Below are 22,753 nucleotides of genomic sequence, written 5' to 3' on the forward strand. Positions count from 1 at the left end.
AAGGAAAAGAAAGGAATATAACTTCAACTGTTTCTTTCAGGTAGAAACTGAAAGCAATCTTAAACAAACCAGGTGCAGAACACAATACAGTAGCCATGAATGACATTGCACAGAAAACTGAGGTATGTACCAATTTTAAAGTAATCGAAGTAATGTAGTATTTACAGCTAAAGCTTGCAAAAAGAGTAATTACATGCAATTGTAAAAGACAATTATACTGGAAATCTGCTTCTATTGCTGTTATTTTAAGATAATGGAAGGGCACTTGGATGTCACTTAATGAAACTGATTTGATGGGATCTATGAAATATATTCTTAATGTTATTAAAAAAAACATGAAGGAGAAAGGGAAAATGAAGGTAACAAAATATTAAGAAACTTTAAATATTGGGGGAAAATTCTGGACACGTTCACATGTAATTCTAAATTGTAAATATTAGGCTACTGAGCAACAGGAACAAACCCTATTGCTTTAGGTGGAAAATATGAAACATGGAATGTTTTCAGCCGTTTTTTTTTCAGCACTGTTATATTGAGAACATTCCTGGAGTCGTTACGGTAAAAAGAGAAAAATTCACAGTAGTTCTGAAAAGTGGGAACTTTGCTTACTGAACTTCTTCTATTTGGGCATGTTCAGGATAAGCATTGGCAAAGAAGGGTCCATTAGCTGTCTCAGTATCAGAGTCCTGCAAGTCCAGTAATCTTGGCACTTTACAACATAAAATTGATGGATTTCCAAGTTTCTCTAAATATCTGGAAAAAAAAGTATATAATGCATTGGAAATTTTAAATTAACAGGTACCACTGTTTATTTAAAAACCATATGGCTGTTGAAATGTTTCAGAAGAACACATACGTACTCTACCATATGTCTATGTCTTCATACCTGGTTTAAATATTAGGGGTAGAGAGGCTTTTTGGTGACTGCTTATGATCAAAATCAGCAGTATAAATCTGTATTTGAATACATTTGAAAATGCACATTCACAAAGTTCATATACCTAATTATTTAGCTGTTCGTTACAGTTACATCCTAAGAATAATACAAAGCTGAATGTTGTTTTGGGATTTTCAATATTTATTACTGTTTATGAATGAATAAAATGCTGCTTAACTGATGACAGCTAGTGGCACAAAGTTCATAATTCCAAATGCACTTCTGTTTTACGTTTTTACATTCTTCCTAATCCAACTATCAGAATATTTCTGTCCATCTGTTTCAACTTTCTTTTTCTTATCTTCATTTCTTCTTTATCTTCACCAAGATTCTGCTTTCTTCATCTAAACCCGTCCAAAAGTCCTATGTGCCCAAGCTTCACAAGGGGGATGTAAAGGATAAATTTGAAGCTATGCAGAAAGCAAGGGAAGAAAGAAATCAAAGGAGATCTAGAGATGAAAAGCAAAGAAGAAAAGAACAATATATTAGAGAGAGAGAATGGAACAGGAGAAAGCAGGAGGTTATTTTCTTTGCAAATACTTTGTGTTGTTTTAGTATTTAATATTGTATGTGAAAATATTTTCACATTATTTTGAGACAATAATATCAGTTTTATTTAAGGTCTAAAGACAATTTCCTTTCTGTGTTTCATCAACTAGATGAAGGAACTGCTTGGATCTGATGAAGATGATGATGCAAAATCTAAAATTGAAAAAGGTTATGTTCCAAAGCTGATAGGTAAGAGAGACCTGTCTTTAAAGGCCACATAATTCACTAGATACGTGATGTAACTACTGAATTGTCCGTTTCATATTCACAGGAACTGTTAAAGGCAAATTTGCAGAAATGGAGAAGCAAAGGCAAGAAGAAGAAAGAAAAAGAATGGAAGAAGAAAGAAAGCGCAGAATTGAACAAGATATGATTGAAAAAAGAAAAATTCAAAGAGAATTAGCAAAAAAGGCCCAGGAGGTATGGTCACCTGCTCACAACAGTCACAACATAACTGTAAACAGTCACCACAAGGAAAAAAGTTGTCTTGATCAGAAAGATCCAATCTTAAGATTTCTGATAGTAGTGATTTACACGGAGATGTTCGATGGGATGGAAGTGGGGGATAATATTCATAGAATCTTCATCTTCGCTTCTTTGCTGTAACTGTTTTTAAGGTGCTAAATTTTGAGTTACAGATGAAACCAGGCAGGCAGAGACCCAATAGGAATGTGAATCAGGCACAAATTTTGATGTCACAGGCATACAAGGGCTTACAGAATTTTCTAAACTAATTTGAAAATGTTTCTTATATTTTACCAGTCCTTAGACAAATTTTACTTATACATTAGTGAGTACACTTCAGTGACAGATGAACTAACGCAAGCAATAAGAAAATGGTACTGGCAGGCAAAAATGAGGAGGTACTAATGTAGGACAAATCATAAATCATGAAGATTTAGATCATGTTTTACTTGTTTGTCAATTCGTGAATTTTTATTGCATACTTATGTATATATGAACAGAATCCAGTTTTTGTTAACTCTGAGAAAGCAAATTTTGCCTTTTGTAGAATTTTGCATTGGGGTATCCTATTTAATTCCTTTTGTAAATTTTCCTTGGTGCTGCAAATACTGCTGTGAGTGAGCATCTAAATAATAAGACTATAACCATAAGCAGATTTTTATTTAACCAAAAGACAGAAGTTCTTAATTTGGCTTTGGTTTCATTGTAAGAAAAGAAAGTGTTACAGGAGGAGCCAGTTTTCAAGAAGGATTTGAACAGTATTTTCTACTAAGACTTTTAACATTGTTTAAACTGTACTTTTAATTGGAAATATCTCTAGCATATGTTTAATCTAGTCTGTAAGGCAGAAGTACATATGCAGAGTTTTAGAAAGTATGTTAGCTTTAGACACGAACATACAAAGAGCATATAAAGCGAAGACTGTAGGCTTTTTGCAGTAGGTGGGGGGATGACAACATGCCTTGGATCAGTAATAATCGATGAGCTTGCTTTAGCTTTTTTTCTTCTTATGCAATTCTGGAATGCTTAACTGAAGAATGGACATCAAATGTACCCTTCTCAGAAATCTTAACAGTTCATCACTGAAGAGTTAAGACTGCTTTAGCTTACTTTCTGTGTGATGTTTTATGTTCCCTCTTCCTCAACAACCTATCTGCAGTACTCCAACAAAGGTTCAGTCATGATCATCTCTATGAATTTAAGTGCTCCATATGTATCACTGATGATCCAAAAAGAATTTCCAGTTCTGTGTTTGCAAATCTAAGGCAAAGAGCCAAAGTAATGTAATCCTATGAAATTCTCATTTAATAGATTGATGACTTTAACAATACGGGAACTGACTCAGCAGCTGAGGTAATCAGATTTTTTTAAGAAATGTTCACCTACATTTTTATTCACTTTGTGTTATTGTTGTAATTCGGGCTGGGAAACCGGCGCACAAATACCTAACTGAAATCCAACCACGGAGCTAACAAATTGTTGAAGTATATGGAATCGTGTCTGCTTTAAGTCCATATATTTCAGTTTGAAATAGTCTGCACTGTGAATACTTTGTGGTTAGTTAAAAACATCTAAAATGTAAATATATGCAAAGCTACCAGAGGGAATTTGAGGTATACTGGCAGTGATACTCCAAGTCCTCTGGCTTTGGAAAGTACCCTCTTAAAAGCTCTTTGCCTTAAACTTGAAATTAAAAGGGGATCCTGTCAATATACAGGTGCTTGAACACCTCAGTTAACTTTTTTTTTCTTTTTAATTGACTAATTTACTGTATGTGTTTGGATTTTAAATCTTGTAAATGTTTTCTTTGAAAAAGCTAGGTCCAAATGTCCCACTGTCTTTCACTAACACAAGAAAATCTCATGCCTACGACAGCTTTGGGGAAGACAAAAAAAAACCCCATAAATTTTAAGTTCAATATCCCTGTTAATCATGGTATTTTGGGGGGACAGGAAAGGGTAAAATGTATTTTGGCAAGTAAGTTGTGACAATAGCATTGTAGCAGCAACATCCTTCAGGAAAAATTACTCTGCCTGACAAATTACATATTGGCCTCCAGAACTAGCTTATTCCAACCACAGTGTTTCCTTTACATATTAAATGTAAGACTGGAAGTAGACTGTGGCTACAATTGTGATGTAATCAAAATTCCACCTGTTCTTCTCCATACCATGAATACTGTTAATGAAAATACACAGAGATTAAGGAGTTTGCCAGCAGTTATGTTTAAAATGTAATTCAGTCTTGATGCTCTTCAGGAATTTCGAGAAAACTAGTGACTGTTACAGGCAAATGGGTTTATTCTTGTGGTTGACACTCAATACAAGGTGTGCACACAGGTGAAAACAACAGTTTTAGGAAGGAATGAGTCTGAAGTCAAGCTTTATGAAAACTAAATAAATATCTTTTTGGACAGGAAGGGGATGATTCACTGCTGGTTACAGTAGTGCCTGTAAAACCCACCAAAACACCTGGGAAGATGAAAATAAACTTTGAGAACACAGGAAAGGAGAGAGCAGAACAAAGAGAGAGAAAGGATGAAGAAATGAAGCTAAAATATGAGGAACAAACCCCATCCCTTAAGGAAACCAAGTGCCTTTCAAATGTCATGGTAAACCACTCATCCAAAAATATCTAAGAAATATCTGTTATTTAAGATATAACAATTTTATTTTCCTTACACAGGGTGAAAATGAAGACAATAAAACTCCAGAGTCTCTGTCTCCTGGTAAGCTGAAAGTGACATTTGAAGAACTTGAAAGACAAAGACAGGAGAATCAAAGGCGGCAAGCAGAGGAAGAAGCAAGACAGCGTTTAGAAGAAGAAAGACGTGCCTTTGAAGAAGCTAGGCAGCGAATGGTAGATGCATGTTTTGTTCATGTAGTTACACAATTTTTACATTAGGCTATGCTTTTACATTCTTTACTGTATCTGATTCTTCTTTTTTCTTACTCTTTACTATATTGCAGGCTTCAAGAGTCCAAAAATAAGTTTCTGAAAGATGTATTTTTGACCTTAGCTCTAACTCAGTAACCACAACATAACGCTTGACATTCTTTTAGTAAATCCAGGAAATTCATGTGTTTTAAGTCTGCCAGCAACCTTAGCAGGTTTTATATCTACACTTTGTAGTACCCCAGGCAGTAGACCCTCAAGAAGATAACCAGTTGTCTGTTTTGTTCGTAACCAGTGCTTCAGATGTGTCAGTAACCAGTTTTTATGAAGACATTCCAGAGTAACAGAATACTATTTCTTATTTCCATATTTACTTATGATAAATACATCCATTACAACCTTGCTCTTATAAAGCAAGGTAGAAAAGACAGTCACGTCTCTTGTATGTACTGGCATAAACAACAATGTACCGGAAATTACTAGATGAAGCCCCAAGTTGTCAGAAATGTAGCCCACAATTGGTGTTTTATATTACTTGCAAGACTGCCTCTGTATGTGTTCTATATCATAAACCACAGTTATTTTAGATCAATTATAAACAGATCTCACTATAGTTTGTTCTTTGATCATACTAAGAGTTATGCACTCAGTCTTAATGTAAGATATACCAGGTAGTTTGTTCTGTATTTCCTCACTTCACTATATTCCAAAAGCATTTTAAAAGTTCCGTATTTAAATATCTTTCCCGTGTACAATTATGATCATTATGAATTTGTTATAATTCACATACAAAGAAGGTGAATGAGAAAAGAGATTTTATTCTTTTGCTACATCTCTGAAAATATTATTGTTACAAATTTGCAAACTTTAACTTAAACAGAGTATAATAACTATGATTGAACATTCTTGGATAAACAGCTCACGATCACTATGCTGACTACATTTCAAAAACATTCTAGACATTTCTATTCTCAAAAAAAAATAAAAAATAATCAAACCACAGAACCTTGAGAAAGCTGAAACTCTGAAATTCCCAACTAGTCCAAATAGTGAATTCTAGGTTTAGGTAGGTACCTAAATTGTAGTTTACTCTTCCACTCCCAGCTTGAATAAATCAAACCATTCCACACCAATAACCTTCACAATGTCAGTAATGCACTTTTTTATTTGGGGTTGGACAGGGGATGCTGGTGAAAGAAATCAGGGAAGAAAATGAAGAAGAGAGAATTTAATAAAGTCACTAGCTGTTCTTACTGAAGTTTTGCTCATGTCTCCTGTTGTATCTGCATTTATTAGCAAGTAATATAATTTACAACTTGTGTACTCCAAAAGAAATCTGAGACGTCTTCTGAAGATGGCTCAGTCTTTTGTTCTTGATTGCAGTTTGCAAACCACCGCCTTCTCTCTGCAGATAAGTGTTACTGGAGACAAGCAAAAGTGAAGAGATCAGAGCATCTCAGTTCCCTTTTTTCAGTGATGATTAAATGTCTAGAAAAAAAAAAGAAAGAAAGAAAAATCTCAGTCTGGGGTAATAGCAAAGTGTTAATTGATTTAGTTTTGCTATAAAACTCTACAGCATTTTTTTAACTGGTAACTGCAATGGTGAAAACAATTTATATGCAAACAAAAAGACTTGACAGCATAAAGGTCTATTAAAGAGATGTAAAGAAAAGTGATTTAGAGTAAATTATCCATCCCCAAGACTGTAAAATACATATGTAATGAAAAGGCTGAACAATTACAACACATTATTCCTTGAATTATGCACTTAACATATGTTTAGGAATTACAGAAGCCACATAGAGGTTACAAAAATATGTTTCTTTTCTCCCTCCCCTGGCTAAAACCAAGACTTAAATATTTAAATATTAACCAAACTCTCAATATATTCCACCCTCCTCCCCCCCCCCCAGGAGAAAAATATAATGATGAAAGATCAGAAAGGAATTAATGAAATACTATTTACTATAAAGAATACTGCTATGTTTGGGTAAAGTCTTTTCTATTTATTCTTCTCCCTTTTTTCTGAAGATAAATGAAGGTGATGATGAAGAATCTGAAAATTCTGTTAAAGAATTCCGTCCTGGTAAACTCAGACTCAGTTTTGAGGAGATAGAAAGACAGAGGAGAGAAGAGGAAAAGAGGAAAGCAGAAGAAGATGCAAGACGACGCATTGAAGAAGAAAAAAGAGCATTTGCTGAAGCAAGGAGGAACATGGTATGGCATTTTTGTTTAGTATATAGTTTAGTTTTTACCTAAGTTAACTCTAAAGCTGCTCTGTGGGAAAGCTCTAACTACAGTTAAAGAGTTCATGCTTCAGCTCCTTCAGTAGTCAGTTTACCTCAGTACTTACTACAAGGTGGTGGGGTAAACTAATCAAGTTCATTTACCAAAAACTCACAGACAAATCCTTCCTCACAGCAAGCCTAGAAAGGATTACAAATAATTTAATCAAAACCAGATATTGTGTCCAATGGGTATTGTTATGGTAGATACAACAGATTTAGAAAGCAGAATATTTTCACAAGTAGGGTTTGTTTTTTTGGGGGGTAAAAGCAATTCCTCTTACTTCTCCAAGTTTATCTCCCTGCCTTTATAGGGTAGCCACCAATCAGCTCTTACTAGCTAAAGCCTAATTAATGGCATACTAGAGAAAGGCCCACTGCAAGTATGAATTTTCTAATCATCTGTGGTCCTTTAGGAAGGAAAAATTAAGAGGCTGAAGTCAGCTGATATTTTTATTGTATTTTGTTGCTTATTCAGAGAAACAAAAAAACCCCTAACTCATAGCATTTACTGTTAGAACAATTCGTAATATGGATCTTCCTTAGATACATTCAGATTTCTGTGATATGCAATGACTTCTAAAATTTAGGTTAAGATTACACTGAAGAAAAATGTTCAGGGATCTAAGACTGAGATACTGGCACCAGCTAAAGCAGAGAATGATGCCCAATTTCAGAAAGTGGCAACATTATTAGAAGAAATAACCAGCACGGAGCTATTCACTGTATTCTTCATGCCTATTCCAACAACTTCAAGTTGGATACAAGTCAGTTACATACAGGTGGTGGTTAAGAAACAAAGTATTAAATTACACAAATACCACCTAAACCTAAGTATTTGTTTCAAAAGGAAGGACAAGACCCACCATACAGAACTGTGGAATTAACCAGTCATCTGGCAGCATCTTCCTCCATTCCTCCCTGTGGTTTTATTGGGAAAAACCAGCTGCATAACAGAATTTTCTTCATCATTCAAAGCAATGCTTGTGAGACAAAACTTTATATGATTATACTGGACTTCTGCCATTCAATTACATTATGAAAAGCCAGCAGACAAAGAAAAAAGAAAAGTGAAGGAAGAATGTGTCATCCTCTTGTTTTCTTCCTGCTTTCTTGAGCACCTGTTTTTTCTGCCTCTATGTAGCAAGAACCTAAGCTCAAGTGTCCAGTCAAGAAAAATATCACTGATTAAACAGGGTTTAATCCGTTAGATGCAGCACAGAGTCTATGATTGCACTCTCACTGTAGACAGTGAAAACATTCAGTGATATAAGAAATTAACTGAAAATGTATTTTTACATTTTCATGTCTGAAGCTTTCTGTTAATCAGCATCTTGAATATGAACACATTCTCTGTTACTTACAACAAAAAAATAAGACCATGCTTTCCCTATTTTCCACAGCTACACAATGTAGCAGCAATCCAGATTTACTTTTAAACATTTTAAGAACACATTAATCATCTCTTTCAGATGCAGCAAAACCTCACACAATTTTTATTTAAGCATGTAAATTACATAGTTATTTTAGAACCTTTTTCATGTTGATTCATTTTAGATCTGAAAGTGTACACACACAGAAGCAGCAATATTGTTGCTGGAAAACACAACCACCACCTCCTGTCAGAAGGATCTCCCTATTTCATGTTTATTTTTTCTGCTTTCATACTTCCATGCTTCCCACCACCAAGGTGATCACTTTCAGACTGAAACATTCATCTTTCACCCGACAGTCTATTACAGAATGCACAAAGAACCCATCTTAGCACAGATAAAAAAATATTCTTTTCTTTGTCAGTCACTCTTTCCCACTGAAAATTTGTTGACTGCTGCAAACTGTGGTTGGTACAGGACCATTTCTCACTACCATCTGTTCCCACTTCACAAAATACAGCTAAATATTTATTGAACCAACCACAAGGAGCTTGAACATCACAAAATTCAGCTGAAATTTTTCCTCTTTTTTTTAACCAGGAATAAGTTGGGTTGCTGCCTTTTTGTAACTCAGTAATTCAAAAATACAGAGCAAGCAGCTGCTAATATTTGTTCACATGCTCAGCTTTTAACACTTACACATACACGCATTGGTAAATATTGAATTAATGCTTCTCCTGTCCCCTTAGGTTCCGCATCTCCTTGAAGTTATAAGCACATGAGCTAATGCATCCTAACAAGAGACTTTCACATTTCTTTGCTAATTTAGCTGTGATTAACCTCCAAAAACTACGGGACTATGCACTGTTTTCATTAAAGGAAATAGTTAACAGATTTGTTTTCTTGACTCCACTTCTCCATAATGTAATTGCAACAAATCTGCTCATATTATGCAAAACAAATGAAGAATGGAAGGAATGGGGGCTGAAGTCCAACTGTAAGCTTACTCTGAGGGAAATGTGAAGGACATCTATAGTGAATAGCAGCAGTATTTGTGTGGGATTGAGGCAAAAAAATGAGCTGTAAAAAAAAAAAGATATGGGCAAAATAGGTCAAGACAGACAAACTGAGATGGCACAAGGAGCAGTGAAAGGTGTTAAGTTACAATGGCAGTAAGTAGCAATAAAGAGAAAAGGGAGTGCCAAAGAATCTTTATTTTAAAAAAGTTTTTCTTTATGAAGCTAGTCAAAACACTTTATCAAATGAAAGTTTTGCCCCTTTAATTCTTTCTAGCATTTGACTGATGACTACTGTTGAGAATGCCTACAGTTTAAGGAACATTGGGCTATTCCATATTTTAACAAGGCTTTTCAAACATGCACTGATTAAATAGTGCCAAAAGCCATATCACCATGCAGTTTAGATCAGTATCTGACCTAATACAGTCATAGAAAGTTTTGGGTAGAAAGGAACTTAACAGTGATCTAGTTCCAACCCCCCTGCCAGAGGCAGAGACACATTCCACTAGACCAGGCTGCTCAAAGCCCAGTCCAGTCTGGCCTTGAACACTGCCAGGCATCCACAGCTTCTCTGGGCAACCTGTTCCAATGCCTCACCGCCATGATTTATGTCATGATTTACACACTTAAGCTCATGATTTACACAGTCAAGTTATACAGGCCCAGATATCCATAGTTCTCCTTCAGGAGAACTCAGGTAGAACTAGAAAAAGAAATATCAACCAGAGCTGCATTTCTGTTTTTCCTCTTATTTGATTCTTTACTTGGGATTTCTTTTTTTTTAATTTTGCATTTGAAGAGCTATTATTAATATCTCCCAATGTCTTTTTTGGGTTCACACTCCTCTTTGGACTTGCTCCCAGAAACTGTATCCCAACACCTTATAACTAGCTATTTAGTTTGAGCAAATGCAAGACTTAATGCAACCCAGGCTTTGCTTTCCAGAGACAGCAAATTAGAAAGATGGCAGAGCCCCAGACAAGAAATTACATTATTCTTGTAAAAGCAGACAAAAAGACCCCACAACGTTGCATTAAAGAATGTGAGATGAACACAGTAAATTGAAAAATCTCACATTTATCCACAGAACATTTCTGCTGAAACAATCTCTGTTAATAAATTTACATACTTACATGCGCAAATATACATTTATATAGGTTTTATCAAGGAGTTAACCTTGCTGCTTAAACTTAACAGACTGTCATGCTCCCTGGCCATTTTTGTAGCGTAGTTTCCTGCTTTGGTAAAACTTTGTTTCAACAAATTCAGTCTGATAAAGTACTTTTTCTTACACTTCCTGCTTTTTGAGGCCCTACCATCTTATTAATTAGCTACAAAATAAGTGGCTTGCTCATGAATGACTACAAAAGCCTAACCCTTCCTGAGAAAGGACAGAAATGAGAAAACCCTTGCTGTTGGGTTGTACAAACCAATGAACTGGCAGTGCAACTTTGTATAATCAATTTGTGCACAAAAAGAGTTTCTTGTAGAAAATTCTGTTCAGTTCTGGTTACTGGGAATACCAGTATTGCTTAAGCACAGGAATTTAATCTGATTTGCTTAAGAAAAGATTACAAGTACATGTACTTCAGTGGTAAGAGCAGTTGACACTGAAACACAAGCACTTTGTGTAATGACAGTCTGGGAAGTAGATGGGAATCAACTGTTACAGGTCCCAAAGCTGCACTAAGGGGATATCCTCTCATCAGCTTGCAAAAATGACTGTATTTTAATAATCAACTTCATCCTCATTATAAAAGTGTAGCATTGTAATAAGGAAGACCTAAAGTCAAATACCATTCCCACAAACTCACTCCCTCTCAAAACATTGGAGGAATACCCACATTGCATCTTACTGTGGCAGATGTGGCAAAATACTTGGTTTTCTTTATGTACTAGAATGCCTGAGCACTGCTGTGATTTCACCACAGGTATCATTAATGCTCTCAATTTCCAGCAGGTGCTGGATGATGAATCACCAGAAATGTTTAAAACATTTTCTCAAGAATCTCTTGTACCTGGAAAACTGGAAATTAATTTTGAGGAGTTGCTGAGACAAAAAATGGAAGAAGAAAAGAGACGCACAGAAGAGGAGCGTAGGCAAAAGTTGGAAATGGAGAAGCAAGAATTTCAGCAGCTGAGACAAGAAATGGGGGAGGTCTGTATATCAAAGGATATGCTATGCATACTCTGAATAAAAGTAAATAGCTAATTTCAGTTAGTTATTAAAATCTTAACATTTAGGAATGTAACTGAATATTTCTTTACAAGCAATTTTAAATCAGTACTTCTAGAATGATATGAAAAGAATGAAAAATAGAAAACCTGAAAAACATATCTATCTTATACAATGTTTTAAAAATATTTTAAACACTAATCTACCAGGAAAATGCATTCTGCCTTGCCACCCTAAAAGTAAAAACACAATTTCAAACTTGTAATGTTATTTTACAGTCACTTCTGAAAATTCTACAGCATTACTAAAGCTATTATGTAACATTTACAATAATAGAAGAGCAGAAACGTCTAGCTCCTAAATGAAAATACAAACTTGAAATTAAGAAAGAGCAAAATTCTTGCTTTTCCTCAAGGGAATGCGATGTTAACGAATTAGGAAGGATTACAGTGGCCTCAACTTGTTTCTAGTCAGTGTATCAAGGGTTTGAAGACTGTCACAGCTGATCTTAAAAATCACACAAAATTTGTTTTGCATACCAGATGTTTAAAACATCACGTTCGTGAACTTTACGCTTCAATTTGGTTTGGTTGTGGGTGGCAATTCTTTATTATTCTATTTTGAATGTTAGAGGACTATATTTTTGTTAAGCTAAGCTAAGCTAGTGAGTAATAAAGGCTCCAGCTTACATTGGAGCCTTTATTCACCTAAACTTTTAAAGTAAATTTCATATTACATGCTGGGGAAGAAGGGAGAGACAGGGTCCTCCAACTAAAATGCATATACATCTTAACTGTCAGTCAGAGGTCATAAAAGGAGGGAGTAAAATAGCAACAATATCAGCTTCAGATAGGATTTGACTACAAGATACAGAACTGACATTTCTTTTCCAGCCACAACATCCTGAAATATCATTTGTTTTTTACTGAATTAACAAAGTAGCTGTATTTTAGAAAGCTATTTCATATCATATTGCAAGTACGCCAGAGAGGTAAATTCTTGATCCAAGATAGTTATCTTTGTATTGCTAGGTGTCCAGTTTTCTGAGTCTGTGAAAGGTGGCTTATTGAATGTAATTTCAAACAAAAGGTACATTTAAGCCAGATACTGTAAAATCTGTATCTAGTTTAGAGAATACCAAAGGAACAAAAAAAAGATACAGTCTATTCTGATTTCAAATAACTAAGAGAACTGTTCAAGTGTATTAAGTTACACCTATCTGTGTGGAGAACAGGTAGTAAAAATACCTATGGCATCTTCCATCTTAATCATTCTGCAATTCCTGAACAGCTGGAAGAAGAATGTGAAACTTTCGAGCTAAGCAAAGAATATGAAGAATTAATAAAGCTAAAAAGAAGTGGTTCTATTCAGGCAAAGAACTTAAAAAGCAAATTTGAAAAAATAGGACAGCTGTCTCAAGAAGAAATACAGAAGAAGATTGAAGAAGAGCGAGCAAAGAGAAGGGCAATGGATGAAGAAATAAGAGAAAGGGAAGCTGAAAAATTTCAAGAGGTAAGTTGCATTCTCTTTAGGTTAATGATGTACTTAACTCGCAAACTGATAATCCAGGAGTTGACAGTGCTGCTGCTTTCAAAGTCTGCCACATATCCAAAATAATTTTCTCCCTTCCTTCCTGTTCCCACCTCAGCATCCCTGACAGAAACAGCACTAGTTTATTACCAGTTATCTGGTCAAGCAGACACCTGTTTTCTGCTCAAGCCCTCAATTCAGCATCTTAACAACCTGAAACCTGCCAGCCCAAGGGTTTGAAATACTCTTACTTGAGAATTACTCTGTTAATCATCACGAATTGCTTCTCCTTCTTAACTCTAATTCATTCTCTACTGCATGAATTAAAACCAAAACATGAAAAACAATACCCTTTGAAGATCAAGTCTTAGAATCTTTACTCATTTCTCAGGCTAAAGAAGAAAAGCAAGTCTACTTATCTATGCCTCAGAATCTGGCATTTTTCAGAGGGGAAAAACATGAAATTAAGCTATCAGTCTAAGCAGTAAGTCAATCCAATGCTCTGTGACCCAAAACACTAATGTCAGTTTTCATGATGTATCATATGGCAGTGCACAAACTTTTTACAGCAGCAAGCCTGATCTGAGTCTCATTCTGAAGTTCCCATTCACAGTGGTCAGTTACTTCATAATCAGCTCAACACCTACCTTTTATTTTTGGGCTTTTAATGACTGACACTGTAATGATTTTTCTATAAGGTCAACCTGTGTTAGCTGTTGAAGCTACCCCAAACACTATGGCATAAAATTCAAGTCACTAAGGATTTACCATTGCCACGTGACAGTATTCAACTTTTATATGAAAATAAACACTTAGGAGTACCTTTCTACCCAACATTTTTTAAATTACTTTGCCAGTATTTTGCTCTGTCTCTGGGATAAGCTATTAAGACTTGATCTTAAACCCAACATCAAACCTCTGAGAAAAACAGGACTCTGCATGGCTTTGTTAAGAACTACTGCTCTATAAAACTCCAAATTATTATTATACATATTTAAAAGGTATTAAGTCCTATTTTTTAATTTCCCCTTCACAAGGATGATGAGGTAGATGTGAGACCAGCTAAGAAATCTGAGGCTCCATTTACTCACAAGGTAAACATGAAGGCCCGTTTTGAGCAAATGGCAAGAGCCAGGGAAGAAGAGGAACAGAGAAGAATTGAAGAGCAGAAGTTACTACGCATGCAGTTTGAACAGAAAGAAATTGATGCCGCATTACAGAAGGTATAAATTACAAAGTGCCTTTTCCTCAGTCCTAAGTGTCATTTAACTTAGCTTCTGATTACCACTGATGGCAACACTGCCAGAGGTATAAAAGGAACATTATGCTGTTTTAACAGCTGCTGTGAATTGCTGTAATAATGTAAAATCGCTTTTGGTGTTTTCACATATTCTTGATGTGTTCAGAGATACAATGAACCTTTCTTGCAGTATCCTCTGAATAGTCTGAAAATGGGATTTTTTATTTTATGCTTATATTTTGCCCTAAGATTACAGCCTCACTTGTTCCATATCTAGATTCAGTGCATTATGGTATCTAGTGGGATAGGTGGGCATTTCATGTTCTCAGAAATGTGGTAACTTTCTGTAATCAAATACATTATCACTGGCAGGCATACTGCTATTGCGACTTTAAATGTTCTAAATCAACTTATTTTAAAACAGAAAAGGGAAGAGGAAGAAGAAGAGGAGGGAAGCATTATTAATGGTTCTACTTGTGAAGATGAGGAGGATCAAGCTCGATCTGGAGCACCCTGGTTTAAGAAGTCACTGAAAAACACATCAGTTGTTGATGGCGAGCCAGTGAGATTTACAGTTAAAATTACTGGAGAACCAAAACCTGAAGTTACATGGTGGTTTGAGGGAGAAATGTTGCAGGACTCTGAGGACTATCAATATATCGAAAGAGGAGAAACCTATTGCCTTTACTTGCCAGAAACCTTCCCAGAAGATGAAGGGGAATATATGTGTAAAGCAGTCAACAACAGAGGCACATCTGCTAGCACTTGTATTCTTACCATTGAAAGTAAGAGTTAACATTTTCATTCGCTTCATTCTCATTCTTCTTGCACTTTTCCTATTATGAAATCTAATTATCTGTTTCTCTTACCCTTTTATTTTCTAGCTGATGACTACTAATGCTCTGCTTTAGCTGGAATCTTTCTTCCCCTCAAAACTTTTACTGCATCATCTCATTCCCTGATGGGGCCAACTAAAGAAAGCAAGGATATGCATTGTCATTCCTGCATCAGATAAGAATAACCTTCAGTTGTGAGAGTGTCCAGGTTCCTTGCTCAGTACAGAAATTGGTATTAAAGACTAAAAAGAAGGAATCAGTGTATGAAGGATGAACTAAAGAAAAAAGCTAAACTATTATAGTGCTCCCACGTTTGAAGACCAACTGTTGTGTAATAGTATAAAGCTAAATACACAATCTGGAAACTTGTGTAGTAGTGTAAATCTATTGGTATATTTTGCATGAACACTGAATATTTAAGCTGTTTTTCTTTATCTCAGAGGCACTGAACTGGCCAAAGGAAATACTTATTGATGATTTTCAAAAACTCAATTGTACTATTTTTAAAGAATAAAAGATTACGCAACTGCTCACTTTTGTTGTTTTGTTTTAAAGAGCATTGGTTATTTTGTTTTAAAATGGGCTTGCTTGTTGATGCCACTGATAATCCAAAACTAAAAACAGTAAAACAGTCTCAGTAAGGCTTGTAGTAGTTTTCACATTACCAGCATTTGCTTGTAAAACTGCTAATTTTTTCATTGCTTAAATGATACAGGAACAGTTGGTGACAGCTATGGCAGGCTCATATTTTAAGTTGATGGGAAGCAAGCTTTAAGAAAATTATTTTCAAAAAGTGCCTAACTTCTCAATCATTGTTCTTTCTTACTGCAATAAACTGTTGCATCTCTAAATATTGTCTTCTTAAGGCTACTGTTCTTTCTTTCTAAGACCTCTTGACATCAACACTAATGTAATTCAGCTAACACCATCTGAGTTTTTCAGCTTCAGCTTCTGTAGGAGTAATTTTATGAACAGTCACATTTTAAATTAAAGAACATGTGTATAAGCCTTATCAGAAAGACAAGGTAGCTGCAGAAAAATAGATTTATGCAGTTGTTTCAGGAAGAATTTTTCCTGTGGTTGAATCTGCTGACTGCTCTTTGTACAGTCACCTACTGAAAATTCCTCTTTTTCATCAACAAAAGTTACAAATTCAGAAATGTCTTGGAAAAAAAAGGGTAATAAGCTGCATGATGTTTTGAATAAATATTTATCCTACTAGCCATATAAATATATTTTACTTCATTTCATGTGGGTGTTGTTCACAGAAGTACTAGTTAATGCCAAAATCTTTACTCTGAAACTGTTATCTTAAACTAACAGAGGCAGGAATAGGAGCATAAAAAAGACAAAAACATTGCTATTATTATCCATCAGTTTACATTTATTGAGAAAAAAACATACAAAAACCATAATACAGTTAACGTGTAACCCATATTACATACAATGTCAATGCAAGCTCAAAACCACATTTTTGTAAAGCATTCAATTTACCTCAGTCCAAGCTGCATCTCCCTAAGACACTGTTCCCATCACAGTTGCCTTTTAAAGCCAATCTTCTTTTTACACACGGGTAGTTTCTGCAGAGAACACTTTTCTCAGGACGAAAAGGCATTTCACATGCACGCAAAAGAAATATTTGTGCATACATAAGAGTTTTATAAGCTATTACTAGGGAAGAGGGAATCCTGTCAACTGTATGCTTTTTGAAAAGCCCAGACCTCCCTTTCCTCCCCCCTCTTCCAGAAAAATAAGCAAAATAAAAAGCTTCTAGCATGCAATGGAATAACTTAAAACATTACTTTAGAAGAGAACAGGGGGAAACAGTTTCTATCATCCCATAAAACACCACTAGTAAAAGGACAAAATACTTGAAGATAGGTTGAGGTTGTGCAAGTGAATAATGATTCTCTCTGCCTGGACAACTTAAACTGTAAGACTTACGATAAAGCTAGACTGACGATTATCCACCTGACATTTTATTTCATGTCCTATTAAAGTACAGGCTACAGAAAGGGATACGAAAACACTTTTACTACTTTGAACATTATGTTTTCCTTTTTAAACTTTTTGTACTCTTCGCATTCTAAACCTGTGGGACTCTTAAGGGTGGGGAGGAAAGGAAGGAAACATTTAAAAACACCTTTTAGACAAGTTCATTACATTTCTACCGAAGGCCAGTCATGTTTTTGGATCAGGACAGCTCCAATAATCTGTTCCTGTTCTCCCAAGAGCCATGAGCTTGGAGATAAACTTGAAAGTAACACTATGCTTAGCAAGAACAGCATGCCGTGTAAGCTCAGCAGTGAGAAAGCTACAAGTCAGTACACCTCAAATGCTACACACAAAAACATCTCACTTTCCACACACTAGCAACATCCAACTGGCATTTTCTTATCTCCTCCCACTGTCTAAATTTAAAACTGAAAGACTGTTCAAGATATTTTAGAACAACAGTTGAAGAAAAAAAAAATAATGTAAAAAGTAAATGGCTTGCCCCAACACTAAATTCACAGTATCAAAATCCAAATGGTACACACCTAACCTTTTCTCACGCCAAAAATGAAGTTACATATCAAACTACAGATGAAATATTAAGTGGCTTGAGAAATTGAAGTACAACTGTTTTTAGTTCAAAAATTCAGTATATCTAAGCTTGACTGTTTATAAGAGTATAAATTAAAATAGATGGTTTATATTATTAAATCACAGTTTAAAAAACTTAACAGATTATGGAACATTTATGGTCAAACAATAATACTTTAAAGAATGAAAAGTGATCAGAACAAAAATTATACCCTACACCATTATGTATGGGATACATTTCAAATCTGTTATGTTTTTGCCAATTTTACCTTCTACATGGAGCCCTTCTATGGTCCATGCTCATCGGCTCACCAATGGCATACACTCAAAGGATTCCTCTTTACTGGTAGTAACTATCTCAGGACCTGATTCTATGAGCTATGATTTGGTGCTTGCAGCATCTTCAGCACTGTGTGTGAAAATGAAGGCAGTATTTTTGAATATTTTTCTTTGATGTACAGATAAGCAGGACTTTTGCAAAAGCAGCACATTTCAGAAACAGAATAATCAACAAAAAACCCCAAATAGATGCTGCTTTACATTAAGCTAAAAAAACCCAACAAAACCACCAACAAAAAACACCCCAAAAAACCAACCCCAAACAACCAAAAAACCCCAACAAAACCCAAACCAAAAACCTATACCAGACCATCTGTAAGACATACAAACATTTTAACTATCAAAATATACAGCAATTCAGTTAAAAGTATCAAGAAACAGGATACACTGACTGCTATATAGATAAAATATTATTTGCTGTTAACATTTAATTGGTGCACATGCTTTTTCATTTAAAATATACTAATCTCTGAAATTCCAGAATTTCATTTCCTACCATGTCAAGTATGAATAAGCAAACTAAGTTATCTAAAATTTCCACTAACACACTATAACTGTTAAGACAAGTTATCAAGTTCAGTGAGAACAACAAGATGCAATACTCTTCATATTTAGGTCTCACGAGTTTAAGTGGGAATAGTGCCCTATTAGAAAAAACATTCGTGAAGGCTGTTGACGTTTCTAACCAAAGCAATTCCTGCATATTTTAAAGGTTTGAGTCTTTAATTGCAACAATTACCTATTTGAGGAAAAATAACAAAAATTACTTATTCTGATGAAGTTTAATGCAATCTACTATCTTGTCTAAAAAAAATAAAGAAAAAAATTACATATTTATCTAGAAATATAAACAGTTGTTTAAAAAAAGACTTTCCACTGAAATGGAACCGTGAGTAACAATGCATCTGGGGAAGCAGCAGACTGCTTTTCAATACACAACCACAAAGATCTCACAGGGACAACATTAATGTACTGAAATATATTAATTTATATACTTCCTTAGGTTGTGCTTACCTGTTGCTTTTTTGCAGCAGAACCTAAGGTGGAAGGTCTGGGAAGGCACTGTGAAGTATAAATAATTGCACTGTTTGCAATTAATAAAGATTTTATACCTTAAATGAATCAAAATCAACAGCCTCCATTTTGTGAATGATAAAAGAATCCAGTGAATTTAATTCTGCTCAGTTTAGTACATAATAAATGCACCAATCTACAAGATTATCTACAAAATACCATGCAAAATATCTGAACTATTAAACTTCATAACCTACACTAACAATAGCAAATGCTGTCCTAGCCTTTTTTAAGCTACTAGAATAATTCCTAATTTTAAAATGGATAAAAAGAATTCCTTCTATTTCTACAGCACAATACATACATTGCTAATTACTTGAATAACTACTTCAGTTTTCAAGCCTTAACTTCTGTGCAGCCACCCTAAAAAAAAAACTTATTCTCAAAGCAACAATACGGTGTTCCAAAAGATAAAGCAATTTAACAGTTCTAGAATTATTTAAAACATACCTACATCACTATGAATCTGCCAACTAGCTGAAGGCAAAGAGAACTTCTGTCTAACAACTGGTTCCAAAGACTTGAATGTTACGATATGCATACTTTAAAACACTGAACAATACACCTGTCTCAGGAGTACTAATAAAAAAAAACTATTACTCAGATACAAAGAAACACAATTTTCTTTAGCTATTGCTGAACGGTTCAGAAATACTTACCCAAAAGCTCATATTATGTGTATGTGCATATATATACACAAACCTATGTTTCTGAATTAAGAAGTAATTATGGTTTCCTAAGATATCAGCACTGTATTCCAACATAATAGTTACACATGTATGGCATTTTCATTATGTGGAACATTGACAAAAAGATACTGTTGCAGTTCATCAATTTGTCATTCTGATGTACTTACAGTGCAATGCTCCTTGAAGGAACAATCAAGGATGATACACAGCACAGTCCTTCTCACCCCTATAGAGCTAGTTCTATACTGGCTGGATCAAACCTGCACTTCAACAGACAATGGCAAGACAGACTGTATTGCATGTAGTCTAATATATGCAAAGAGCCAATAAATATGCAAAGAGCAAACATAAGATTTCAAGAGAATCAGATTTTTAGTATGAGCATTAGAGCAATAAGAAGTTTCAAGTATATATATAAAAATATTCAGTTGATTCAAATGCTTGAGTATTTACAAAACCAAGTTATTTGCTCTGTAGGAAGTTGTCAACCACTCCCCATAACTCAAACAAAACAGCGTTTTAAGGACAGATGCAATTTTTGTAACTACTATGCATACCACATTGACTTTTCTACACTGAATTTTGAAGTGGACTACTTTAAACTGAAGGCTTAAGCACATTACACTTAAAATAACTTTCACAACTAGTCTGAAAAAATCCATTAAATAGTTATGCAGGCACAGTTTTGAAGTATTCCATTAAGAACAAAAATTACGTTATAGCAGCTGCACAGGTCTGAAACAGTGGTCATGTATAAAAGGAAATTTCACTGTTAATGCAATGGAAGTATGCCCCAAAAAGAAAAAAAAATCGCTGTCTTAAACACATGCAGTTTTACTCAAATAGAAAGAAAATTAACGTATCAAGATTACTGGTGCTAGGCAGCAAATACAATGAATGAAAGAGATCCTCCACCTACAACTATTCTGCAAGACGGGAAAAACATGTCAACGACAAGTTTTTAAACTCAACAAGGTTTCATGGGTTGGGGAAAAAATAAGCTCATTTGTGTACAGGTACCTTGATTCAGCATTGCAAAACAATCCTGTAATTCTTTATATACCCACATATCCAACTTACCGACACAGGAGGTTTCATATTATTTATTGTAAAGCACAAAACAGGCATTTTAAAAGTGATAAAGTATACATTGAAAAAGTACATTTATATCACAAAGCATTGACCACATAATTGCAAATACATTTGCTGGAATGTGTACATCTACACTAATACTAAAAAACAAACCATTTTTCATTTCTACACAGAAATATTACCTCCTATCAGTAGTGATAGATATTTTGTACATTTTCAAAAACACTATTTTTTTTAACCAAACAAAATTAAGATCTTCATCAAGGCGTCTGCATCCATACATTTAACAAAGGTTTTTTCCCCCACACAATGAAGCAAATACTGTATTGTCCACTTCTTATTATTGGCCCTGTGCAGAAGAGATACATAAGAGATACACAAAAAGTTAAAGAAAATCCTTTAAATCGAGCTAACTCAGGAGTGAAGCCTTTAAGAAAGAAAAATTGGTTAATGTAAATGGTGGTGGCTTCTTGCATGGTTTTCAAAACCCTGGGAGGAAAAAGTTTTTCTTAAAAAAACAACAAAAGAAAAACCAACAAAAACCAAAACACAACCAAAAAAACAAACCCCAAAACACAATCACCAAATACATGGATAGATACAGAATTTGAGTACTCAGATAAACAAAGTAATCTATTAATTATTCTGATAGTTACTTCGCTAGAAAAAAAGATGCATACTCCAAAGATAACAAAGCAGGAGACATGCAAAAATATATAACCACTGAAACAGAAGCCAGCCAAAAAAAACCCACTTAAACTTTATACCTGTGGTGCTGGAGGATGTTGTGGCATTCCCTGTGGACTTGTCTGGGCGTAATATGCTGCCTGTTGCCTGTAGTACTCAGCCCACGCTGCACTATAATCCGGCTGACCACCTGGCGGAGCCCCCGCAGGGGCAGGAACTGCTTGACCTACAAGTAATTAAAATAATACAGCTTGGTTGTTGCAATAGAAATGAGAAAATTCCGAAGTCTCATTGCCTAGCAAACATCACCTAGCTTCTTGAAATATTCCTCCTCAGCTTTTTTTTCCACCTAACCACTCATCCTATTATTCTAATGCAATGACTTTGAGGACAATTTTTTCCACCTCTTGGCTGGTGTTCCAGAGCAGAAATCTTTGCCGACTTAAACTGACCTGAACAACCAGCAGCAATAAAATTAAAATACAGATCAATGAAATTAAAATATAGATCAACAGGCATGATTACTTTCTATAATTCATCTAGACTGACTTTATTTTATTGTACAGAATGTATTATTAAATTCACAAGATACCATACCCCAATTCATGACCCCAAGTGTGGCCTCCTTAATGCAACTGCTAGGTTACTGAAGATTACATTTTTCAAAGAGAGCATTTGTTTTTGTAAACATTTACTCTACCAAAAAATACCGTCCTGAAACTTCTCCTTCTAACCTCTAGAAATAGCAGGTACACATGTCACTTTCCCAGACTGACAGCTGAGAACTACCAGTCCCTCCAACAAATACAACTTGCAGCTTTAAAGCTTTAAAACCAACTATTACTACTGTGATATGACATTTCTGTATTTACATTCTCAAAGGGTTTTTTCCAAATTGAAGTTTTACAGTCAGAAACCCCACCTTTTACACAAGTTTCTTCTAGAATACTAAAAAAAATATTATAAAAACCTAAAAAACAC

General features: G+C 34.9%; 2 protein-coding genes across 14 annotated transcripts in view; one reads left to right on the forward strand and one right to left on the reverse strand.

The window, feature by feature from the left end:
* Window positions 1-66: 66 nt before the first annotated feature.
* On the forward strand, window positions 67-16,176 carry NEXN (nexilin F-actin binding protein). 3 transcript variants are annotated; one of them, XM_005151045.3, is made up of 12 exons: window positions 87-122; window positions 1,266-1,457; window positions 1,597-1,675; window positions 1,758-1,906; window positions 3,263-3,304; window positions 4,368-4,562; window positions 4,637-4,810; window positions 6,878-7,063; window positions 11,484-11,681; window positions 12,990-13,211; window positions 14,267-14,452; window positions 14,894-16,176. In XM_005151045.3, exons 1-12 carry the CDS (start codon window positions 96-98, stop codon window positions 15,263-15,265), a joined length of 2,022 nt encoding a protein of 673 aa, XP_005151102.1. In that variant the 5' UTR covers window positions 87-95; the 3' UTR covers window positions 15,266-16,176. The 3 variants fall into 3 exon arrangements, with proteins under 3 accessions (XP_030906612.1, XP_030906611.1, XP_005151102.1); XM_031050752.2 differs by lacking the exon at window positions 1,266-1,457 and having other exon boundaries at window positions 67-122; XM_031050751.2 differs by lacking the exons at window positions 1,266-1,457; window positions 3,263-3,304; window positions 4,368-4,562 and having other exon boundaries at window positions 67-122.
* The window catches only part of FUBP1 (far upstream element binding protein 1), a 36,192-nt gene continuing 19,086 nt past the window's right edge, over window positions 5,648-22,753 (reverse strand). For 4 of the 11 annotated variants that reach the window (XM_031050750.2, XM_031050749.2, XM_031050748.2 and 1 more), the window contains 2 exons: window positions 21,853-21,998; window positions 16,663-19,292 (listed from right to left, as the gene is read on the reverse strand). In XM_031050750.2, the coding sequence (XP_030906610.1) occupies window positions 19,230-19,292; window positions 21,853-21,998 (209 nt within the window). In that variant the 3' untranslated portion in view covers window positions 16,663-19,229. Of the gene's footprint in view, window positions 6,335-16,662; window positions 21,435-21,852; window positions 21,999-22,753 lie in introns of those variants that run through there. The other 7 variants (XM_005151044.3, XM_013129521.3, XR_004080858.2 and 4 more) reach the window with 6 other exon arrangements.

The sequence above is a fragment of the Melopsittacus undulatus genome, chromosome 6 (assembly GCF_012275295.1).
Source record: "Melopsittacus undulatus isolate bMelUnd1 chromosome 6, bMelUnd1.mat.Z, whole genome shotgun sequence".
NCBI lineage: Eukaryota > Metazoa > Chordata > Aves > Psittaciformes > Psittaculidae > Melopsittacus > Melopsittacus undulatus.

Excerpts from the sequence above, each read along its gene's own strand:
- NEXN (XM_005151045.3), top strand. The coding sequence starts at position 96 with ATGAATGACATTGCACAGAAAACTGAG. Across the intron at positions 123-1,265 it reads ACATTGCACAGAAAACTGAG|ATTCTGCTTTCTTCATCTAA; the intron begins GTATGTACCAAT and ends ATCTTCACCAAG. Across the intron at positions 7,064-11,483 it reads CTGAAGCAAGGAGGAACATG|GTGCTGGATGATGAATCACC; the intron begins GTATGGCATTTT and ends AATTTCCAGCAG.